We start from the raw sequence: 10,555 nt of genomic DNA, 5'->3' as shown, positions 1-10,555 counted from the left end.
TGAATATTTATGGTATTATTGATTGAAGAATAAGGATAGAGTGATTATTATAGAGATACTATTATGTTAATAGATTTTCTCTAGAGAAGACCAGGATGTAGTCTCCATTTTAAGGCTATGAGCTTTCAAGTGTATTGTAGCTTATTTTTTGTAGATTAATACTTTGGTTCATTTCTTTGGAGAGGGTTGTCTTACCTGAAATGGTTTTTCCCATATATATTGGTGTTTGTTCTTTTCTATTTGATTTTTCTTTGTTTCATGCTTTAAAGTATTACTTTACATGTTATGCTCCTGAAATATACATAGATCTATGAGTTGAATTATCTTTTCTCATAGGGTTAATGAATGAAAATTAATTATGTCCATTTTTTCTTTAAAGGCATAGTAGCATGTTCTTGTATAATGATATTAAACATCTAATTAAAAAGAAAAAAAAGATACTGGAGGTTCATACTGATTCTCAAATGTCATTATGGGATGCCCTTTTCCTTTCACTATCATCATAATAGTCATGAAAAGAACTACAAATTAATATTGGAGAAGTGTGGTTAAGAGTAGTAACAGATATTATTTTTTGATTAATTGTAAGAGTGATTGACATGCCTTAATATATAAAATAAAAAATTCACCACCACAAAGAATGTTCTATCAATAGAATTATTATATACAAGTTGTATAATGAGAAATCAGCTATTTGAATTTTACTTTTAAAAACATAATAGTCAAATTCAACGACTAGCATTTTTGTTGAGTGGTGTTTTCTATATTTTGCTAGAAAGTATAAGTTTATGTTCAAACATTCATTGAGAATGTGAGTAAATTAGCGTTTGTCATGTCATGATATTTAGGAGGTTTTAGTATGGATTTTATTGGAGTAAATAGTTTTTATTATTTATGTTTACTTAAGTTTCATTTATGTAACTATCATTTAATTCGGTAGTTGTTGGTAGTTAGACTATACCTAGATTCTCCTTTGAGATTGAGCCACATATCAAGATCTTGTTTAATCTTGGCCAGTACTCTTTCCTTTATAAACAAGGCTAATTTACATTTGTACACACCTCTCATCTCAATAAATTTTTGTTATTAGTGAAATATCATATTTAATGTTGGTTCTCTCTTTTCTATAAAGGATGGTCTCCAAATTGGCTCCTAGGGTTGGGTGCAAACCCTAACATATTTTTGTTCAATAAAGATTTAGGATGTATAATTTATATTCAAAGATACTCTATTAACTTTTAAGGATACGTTGCAGTATTTTTAAATTTTCCCTAGAGCTAAGAACTAGTCAAGAAGACTCAAACCCAAGACCTCCCATGTAGGAGGCTTGCAGCTAGCCAATACATTGTGGGGTCATTCCCATTGAAAGAGAATCTTTAATCCATCTAAACACACTATTAAATTATGGTGTTAATATATTTTTAAATAAAATTTATTTCTCATTATAATTATTCAAGGAGAACAATTAATATAACTTAGGGTTTAACAATTTTTAATTGGTGATTGAAGAGTTAGGGATATCAAAGTGGCTTAGGTCAAAGAAAATTGAAATATTATTTTTAAAATTAAATATATATAGTTAATGGTGAAATTTATAAATTTATGTTTTTTTAATTTAATTTTGTATTTATTTTAAGGGAATATTTTGGTACATGTATATTTTGAAAAGTGACCTAATTAAGTAATGCATAGGTAAGAGGAATGGAGCTCCACTAGGGTTTCTTGGCTTTGTTGAGTGCATGCCATACTATAATTGTTTAGTAGGATTCTTTTGGTGTTTACTTGCATTTATTATTGAACCTTTTTATTTTATAAGTTTGAGAGTATTTTCATTCCTATGTAGCTTCTATTGTATTATAGAACCTTAGATCTTTTTGGTGTTTACTCAAGCATAATTTATTATTGAACCTTTTTATTTAATTTGAACTTTTTTATTTTATACGTTTGAGAGTATTTTAGTAAGATAAATTTGAGAATTATCCAAGCATAACCAAATAGTGTATTATAGTCTATTATTGTAATTATAATAATAAAATTAATCTTAAATTTAATTATAAATTAAAATTTTAAGATTATATATATTTTTAATTATATTTATGTAATATTAATTATAATCCATCTTAATAAAATAACTATTAGTAATCTAACATTATATAATATAAACAATAGAGTGAAAATAGGTATTTTTTTGGTGATTAAAAGAAAAATATTTAAATTTATGATTAAATGTTATAAAATTATATTGTATATATTAAAATGATTAAAAATAAATTTATGATTTTCATAAAGTATTAAAAATTAGAATGAATTAAGAAAAACACAAAATTATAACTATAAAATCTCTAATTGAATTTTTGTAATAGTAAAATCACTTTATTTATAAGATTATCAATAAAATTTTGAAAAAAAAAAGCTATTTAAAATAGACATTTATTTTTAAATATAAAAAAATTAAAAAAAAAACTATAAAATCTATCATTTCTATAAATTTTCTCTTATAACATCAAATGATAAATATTCTAGTTTAAAAATATAAATTTCAACTTTGTAAAACTGAAGTTTATTTTGAAAATAAAAATAATAGTTATTTTTGATTGGTATTATTGTCCATGACAAGTACTAATAATTGAATTTTAAAATTTTTTCTTTTGTAAAGAGTTTAAGAGAAATATAAAAAATATAATAATTTAATCATTTATGATAATAATTTAATATTTATTATAACATAATAATTTTAAAGTGAAATAATGAATAAATATTATATATTTCAAATATTTTTACATAAAAAATTTAAATATAAATATGTTAATTTATTATTTTCAAATAATTTAAAAATAAGGAAAAAGATGGACCCCACTAATATCAATTTATAATATAAATGATTAGATGACTTGACTAATGAAAAGGATGTCTCTGTTCTTCACAAGACCAAACTCTAATATGGCCATTTTTTAAGTTTAATATAATATTAAGAAATATATATAAAAACATTCAATCATATTGTAAATGCAAACTATTCACGACATCCAAATCTTCAATCGATTGTGAATATTCAACTACTCTTCCACCTTTCTGTGGATTCCCCGAGTTGATTGTTCGGTAATTTTGTTTAGTCGAATCTATTCACAGCGTATCTACTTTGTTTCTATATATATCAAGGACAGGACTAACCGATCCCAAGCAATTACAAGGCAAGAAGATGAATGACCTGCAGTTGCATGCAGTCATGGTGCCTTTCCCTGTGCAAGGCAATATCAATCCTCTTATGAATTTGGCTCACCTCCTCTCTTCAAGAGGAGTTTTCATCACTTTCGTCAACACGGAATGGAGCCACAACCGCATGTCAACAGCTGCTGCTGCTGCTGAATCCTCCGCCTGCACCTCCAAATTTAAGTTTCTCGTCATTCCAGATGGTTTGCCACCTGATCACGGTCGTTTCTCCAAACTTCCCGAGTATTTGAGTGCACTGGAAAAACTTGGCCCCATCTTGGAGCACCATTTGCTCTGCAGCTTAACTGACGGAACTCCTCCCATTACCTGCATTATATCAGTAAATTTCATGTCTTGTACTTACGAAGTAGCCAACAAGCTGGGAGTGCCCCGAGTCATTTTCTGGACATTTTGCGCCGCCTCTTCTATTGCTCAGTGCAACGCCAATCTTCTCCTCTCCCACCGACATATTCCTGTCAAAGGTACAAATTCTATAGTAGTGGTCTTCAATTTTATTTTGATTGCTCAAAAATGTTTGTAATGACTGAATGCTTATAATGTCAGTGGAGGATTTGAAGAGAGCGGATAAAGAGATCACTTGTTTGCCTGGTAATCTTCCGCCCCTGTTGCCAAGCGATATGTTTTCCTTCTACCGTGCTGCCGATATGTTTTACTCCAGTGGGCTCTGCGTGAGTCAGAATTTCAAAATAAGGGAGAGTATGTGCTGGTTAACACGTTCGATGAGGTGGACGCTCCGGAGACCGTAAGCGCACTGTCCATCAATGGATGCCCAGCTTTGGCAGTAGGGCCTGTATTTATTCCCAATTTCCTGGAAGGAAAAAACTTGAACGGGCTCGTGAGTCTGTCAGAGCAGGACGATGGCTGTCTCAAATGGCTTGACGCCCAAGAGCCAGGTTCTGTGATATACGTTTCCTTTGGCAGCCTTGCCGTCAAATCGAACGAGCAGCTGGAGGAGTTGGCAGTGGGGTTGGAGAAAAGCCAGCACCCCTTTCTGTGGGTGCTACGAATGGATATTGTTGGAGGCAAGCCCGGCACTCTCCCGGAGGGTTTTGTAGAAAGGACCAAAGATCGGGGACTAATTGTGAAATGGGCGCCGCAAGTTAAGGTGTTGTCCCACACTTCCGTAGGAGGGTTTGTTACTCACAGCGGGTGGAATTCGCGTTTGGAGAGCATGAGCATGGGAGTTCCAATGCTTGGATGGCCCTATTTCGTCGATCAGTTTCTCAACAGCCGCTTCTGTAATGACGTGTGGATGATTGGCATGGATTTAAAGGGCGTGGATGCTGATGAAAATCTGGTGGTTGGAAGGGAGGAGATTGAGAAAGGTTTAAGGAGACTGATGGAGGGCTCGGAAGGGGAGGAGCTGAGAAAAAGAGGGAGGGAGTTGAAAGAGGCGGCATTTAAAGCAGTTGCGGAGGGAGGTTTTTCTTTTCTCAACTTGAACAGATTTATGCATGACATTGCACAACTTTCCAAAACAGCTTCTCGTAAAATGGCGTAACAGTGGTATGGAGGAATGTGTTGCGTTCCTCAGCTTACAGTTGGTGAAGTGTTGTGGATAGTTGATTGAGGTTCCTTGAATGTATTATGCCGTCCTCTTGGTCATTCTCAAGTCATGTTGGTGGTCTGTATTGAAATCTGAGTTTATTGTATTGGTATATACATATTATTTTATCTTTTAGGCTGACTTATGTGGTTTTTGGTCCATGCGGCAGCATGTGGTTGCATGGGAGTTATTCTATCTAGAAGGTGTGCCAACATGGTGTGATCCTTCATGCGTTTTATTTGCCTTAATTTCTTTGGAGACTGTCTTGGGGCCGATAGTTTCGCATGAACACATTACATCTTATTAGGTCGACCTTGTAGATGCCATTGAGGTTGCAGTTGATATTTAAAGGACAAAATTATTGTATTGATAGATGATGAAAGGAATATGGTGCACAAAGTCATTGTAATAGAAATCAAATGTTCTGGATGTGCAACAGAGCAGAGATGAAGACTATTTAAGATATGTATTAAAGTGTGCACTGTTATAGGATTCGGGTAGATGCTCATGTACAATTCAATATTGTTGATATTATTGTATTAGAATAATTGTATTTAGTTCTGAAAAAGTGATCATCATTGAGTGTGTGTAATCAGTGTATCTTGCCCTGAGGTTATGCGTCTTAGCCTATAAGTCATCTTCCAAAGCACTAAGCTCCTTGGCCCTAGGCCTAAACTCTATAATTTTCTTTATATATATTGTGAGCTTGATTCTCACCGTGGTTTTTTCTCATTTTGAGTTTTTCATGAAAAAACCTTGGCATTTGTTGTTTTTGTTATTTGTTTACATGCATGTGGTGGATTGAATATATGCTAAAAAATGATTTACCTACACACATGGAGATGGGAAATATGTCGGAGGTTATATAGGGGTTTGCATCATTCAACCACCATATTTTTGTTTCTACCTCCATAGTTAGGCAAACAATATGGAAGACATAAAATAAAATATACATGTGATGGAAACAAAATCCATTATGGAGGAGAACCCCTATCACAGTATAAAGAAAACAGACTATATCAAATAGGTGTAATAATACATGAGATAATAAATGACATGCAATAAAGTGTTATGAATAATTATGGCTCCCTTCTTGAGACAATAACCATGATTGATGTGATGAATTTACAATGAGAGGAGTCTTTTCTATTGCAAGTATCCAAAGGCCGAAAGCAAATTGATAGAACTTCGCTATGAGAGAGAAAGAGATAAGACAAGCTGAGAAAGATAATTCAAGATATTCAAAATGAAGAAGAAAGTGATTTTTGTTGTTTGGAATGCGAAAGAAGAGCCATTACAAGCATATTTTTTCATGGGATATGTGTTGAAGGAAAATTATGTGGAACACAATCATTTAAATTATGAAATCTATCTAGCTGTAAGCATGATGTGCAAACATCTATCTGCTATGATCTTGTTCAATTGATATTTCCAAAAAATCAAATCGTAGGCTACTAATGCTTCATTGTTGTTATATATGATGTTGGAATAGTGAAATCTCGATTACATGTTTTTATCATAAATATACTAAGGATAATGTGTAAGTGTGAAATTGACAGAGTGTAATTTGAAACATAAAATTTTGATCAAGATTTAAGCACTAAGGTAGAAAGGGCAATCCAATATTGTTCATTAAAATAAAGTTGTACAAGGGCATTCAATTGAAGGCCCTTTCGATAAAACATATATATTAAAATATTAAAATTTTAAGGGACCTTCATTCTAAGGTATATATGTAATAATCTTCTAATGGAGGTGTTTCATAATTTTCCTCCCCCTCCGCATCCAAATTTGGATGTCCCATAAGTGGGACTCACTATTGTGGGTCTACCCATATGTGGATCATTTTTCATTTTTTATAGTCATAGATCAATCACATATGCAAATAAACATGATTTATAATTTTAAATCCATGAGAATAATCTTAGAGGACATAAATTCACCTTTAAAGAGGAACTATAAGGAATTCTAGCATATATTTTCTAAGTCAAATGATGACATTCCTCTTTTCCTATGCTGGATATCCCTAGAAAATCATGACCCATGTGCTTGTATTGACTTTAACATCCACTAGATTATTCATCCACATGCTTAGAACAAATATTCCATCGTCTTGAATAAATAGTGATCAAAGAGTTAAAAACATTGAATTAGCATTCAAATATAAATTAAAATTTGTTTGCAAAAGAATAATTTTTTTTTAAAATAAACAAGTTGGGTTATAACAAGGGATTACACATGCCAAAGGTTGAGATTGTATATAGGGAAGGCTGAATAAGACTATATGAGTAAAATACCTTCTATAATGTCCTAGATGAGCATGGTGTCATGATTATTGGTCAAATTGATTTTCAATCCTAGTTATGTAAATGTAGGTTTTATGCTCATTTTGAATGATTAGGTTCATAATGGAATGTCATAATGAGATTCATTAAGGATGTGTAACTAGCAAGTGGATGAGACTTTGGAGGTGTAGAGATTTCAATGCTATGAAAATTTCAGGAAGTGAAGATTGGGTTGATTGAATGTCTAGGGATACAAATAAGAAAAATATTAAGGGTTTTAAAATAGGGCTCAATGATCGGGGATATATAACACCCAATTTTATAAAAAATCAAGATAGGGTTATTAATAGATTTGATGCATAAAGAAGAAAGGATTAGGATGATTGAATACCTAATACCAAAATGTGGCCAATGATTCAGAGTTAATAATACCAAATCCCTTATACAAGAAGCCAAAGAAGGAAGAAAAATCCATAAAAATATGAGAAAACCTAGGTAATCAAGGATCAAGATTATTGAATATTTGATATGCAAAAAAACTAAAAAATGAGAATTGGTAGTACCGAATCCTCAATACTAGAAGCCACAAAGGAAAGACAAACTTCAAAGGAGCACCTAAGAAGATAAATGAGATAGAATGTAAAATCAAGGATTGGGATGTTAAAACATAGGTGAAAGGGAAGGGAAATTAGGAAAAAATATTTAAAAATAAATAGAGGGATACACAATACCTCCTATATTAGGGTATGATGGTAAGAATTTTTTTGGGGATTGAGAGTTAGAATAACTACTTCACCTATACATGATTAGAAACACTTCCTAAATCTCAAGCTTAAATAAAAAGAAGGAAGCAAGTGTCAAAGACAAGGTATAATAGAAAGAAAAGTATCAAAGGCCCAAAACATGATGGTAAAGATAGAGCTAGGACATGGAGAATGGGAAAACCTTATTGATAAGTACTTGAGAAAATTAAAGTTTGAAAATTTGAAAGACATAGAGGACTTAGAGAAACCTCGAGACACAAGGGAGCAACAATTTCAAGGAAAAGCATGCCAATAGTAAAAATTTCAAAAATCTAGGCCCTAGTCTAGGAACTCACTCAAACGATCTCATATTTGAAATTTTAGTAAATTTTACAACTTATGTACATGACTAAGACATGAGGGAAAGCAAAGAACCACTTTGAGAATAAATTTGATAAATGGGACCCATTATTAAAAGAAAATTTTGATTAGGCATTAATTATGGTCCAACTAGGGCCACTAATAAAAGGAAGAAAAAAATACTAAAGGAGTTCCTTAATTTATCAAAACTTAGAATATTGTGATTGGCATAAATATAACCTAGATTAAAAGTTTTCTCTAGAATATCTCGATGATGGAGACACAACTGGAGTAAACAACATGTTGCAAAGCTGCTCTAAGATATTAAAGATTCTTTTATAGGGTCATCTAATGCTACATGCATTAGAACAAAATCAAATTTTCACATAGCCTATGTTGCCAAAAGTAATATGTTCACCATTTTTGAGACCCTAGAAGCAAAATTGATCAATTGATTGCAACTATCACTAAAATAAACTTTGATAACGATAGATAAAAATTCTTGTGATGAAAAAAATTTGATAAATGCAATATTGAATGAAACATTATCTAAAAACTCTTAAAAACGATGAATTGATTCATCTATTATATTGTCATTATTAGATTAAATTTAGAAAATTTTTCTTAGCAACATACATTTATTTTATTATTAAGAACAAAAATAGTATCAACTAAACTTATTAAGAATATAAAAATTATAATTTCTGAAATTAAATCTTGAAATGTATAAGTTGTAAGCACATATTATTTAAATTATATACTTGATAAAAACATTTAGAAATAAGAGATGCATCGCATCATGTTCCTATCCAAAGTTGTTGTATATAAGGTAGAAATGTTGACAATTGTAGTTAGATTAGTCAGTTATATTTGAACACAATACATATTTGTAAATTATGTTATTATATTTATGATCATAGATTCATAGAGTCAACTAACTCTAACATCCAAGACTCATAAATTTCAGCAGTAAAGTTTGCAAGTAAAATACTACAATATCTGATCAAAGAAGATTTAATGTTTCAACTTCCTGAAAGTAATAGAAAATACAATTATTATCTAAGATAATATGAAATTTTATTTGTTCATATTTAACGTGGGGAAAATATTACAAAATTCTATCAAAGAATAGTTAATATTTAAAATTCTTAGAAGTATTAGGAAATATAGTTATTATCTGAGATAATATTAAATTTCATTTATTCATATCCAATTTTTAGATTTCATTGATGTTAGAAATGCCATTCAAGGAGACAAACTTATTTTTTAGTCAAAAATTTATTTATTATGATGTATATAATGTTCTCGTGTCACTCAATTTATTAATAGAGATGAAATTTAAATCAAGGAATTAAATATGATCAAGGCATTGCTAGATAGATAATAAATAAAATAGATAGGTGTTTTTTTTATTACATAGTGTCTAAAGATTTTTTAAAGATTGTATATTTGGTTGTATAGATATGTTAATGTTAATGTATAGATATGATAAAGATTATATATATTAATTCAAGGAGACAACATAATGTTAATGTCAAAAATGTAGTTTTCTTATGAAGTATAAAATAGTGTCAATGTATACTCTTAATTTTTTCTGGATTTGATTGTGTATGTATTTCTGGATTAAGAGTATACAATATGGATTGTGGAAATCTCATAGCATTAGTTTCAATGTAATTCATTTCATTTATTGAATTGACAAATGATAAAAAATTGAAGGCATTAGATGTAATTTATATAAAATATAAATAATAATTCTATTTTTGCATTTACTATTCCTAACCTGCACCAATAGAGAGAAATATAAATATATTATTTAAATTATTGAATTGAAAAAGTAATTATAAACAATAAGATTGCTTCTTAAAAGTTTAATAAAATGATGATTCTCTTAATTTTTTTTCTGGATTCGATTGTGTATGTATTTTTATCATCAATGTTTCGAATTACACTTCGTGATTCATCATCAGGATGAAAAAGAATTCCAAGGAGATGAAAAAAATTAGACACAAATAATAAAAAATGATGATTGACTAAAATAATAAAAAACTAGACACAATAATACTAAGTGTTGATTTGAAAAAGAGAAACTAATAAAAGTTGACAAAAAACTCTACAACCATTGGAATGAAGAAAGCCCATGTAAACTGGGTTTCCTCTGCCTCCTCAAGTCATTGAAATCGAAGGTGGCAAGAGAAGAGTAGAAGTTAACAATCTTGAACTATTTTGATACAAATATAAAATGTGAACCATACATGATAGTGATTCACATAATGCAAAGCAATAATCAACTTCCACGACGTGAATTGTCCATCATACTAATTTTATTTTTTAGAATATTTTTGATACACATTATAGAAATTTATAATATAAATTGGTTGATAATGAAT

General features: G+C 30.3%; 1 protein-coding gene across 1 annotated transcript; it reads left to right on the top strand.

Annotated features, from left to right (window-relative positions):
* Positions 1 to 3,199: 3,199 nt before the first annotated feature.
* LOC131044616 (UDP-glycosyltransferase 85A8-like) lies at positions 3,200 to 4,732 on the top strand. Its single transcript, XM_059211943.1, has 3 exons — positions 3,200 to 3,692; positions 3,775 to 3,819; positions 3,909 to 4,732. The coding sequence occupies exons 1-3, from the start codon at positions 3,200 to 3,202 to the stop codon at positions 4,730 to 4,732; spliced, it is 1,362 nt and encodes a 453-aa protein (XP_059067926.1).
* Positions 4,733 to 10,555: the final 5,823 nt, after the last annotated feature.

Source organism: Cryptomeria japonica, chromosome 1 (assembly GCF_030272615.1).
Source record: "Cryptomeria japonica chromosome 1, Sugi_1.0, whole genome shotgun sequence".
NCBI classification, from domain to species: Eukaryota; Viridiplantae; Streptophyta; class Pinopsida; order Cupressales; family Cupressaceae; genus Cryptomeria; species Cryptomeria japonica.
Note: the sequence above shows the minus strand (reverse complement) of the source record. Positions and strands in the feature narration are given on the sequence as shown.

Excerpts from the sequence above, each read along its gene's own strand:
- LOC131044616 (XM_059211943.1), top strand. The coding sequence starts at position 3,200 with ATGAATGACCTGCAGTTGCATGCAGTCATGGTGCCTTTCCCTGTGCAA. Across the intron at positions 3,693-3,774 it reads CCGACATATTCCTGTCAAAG|TGGAGGATTTGAAGAGAGCG; the intron begins GTACAAATTCTA and ends TTATAATGTCAG. Across the intron at positions 3,820-3,908 it reads AGAGATCACTTGTTTGCCTG|AATTTCAAAATAAGGGAGAG; the intron begins GTAATCTTCCGC and ends TGCGTGAGTCAG.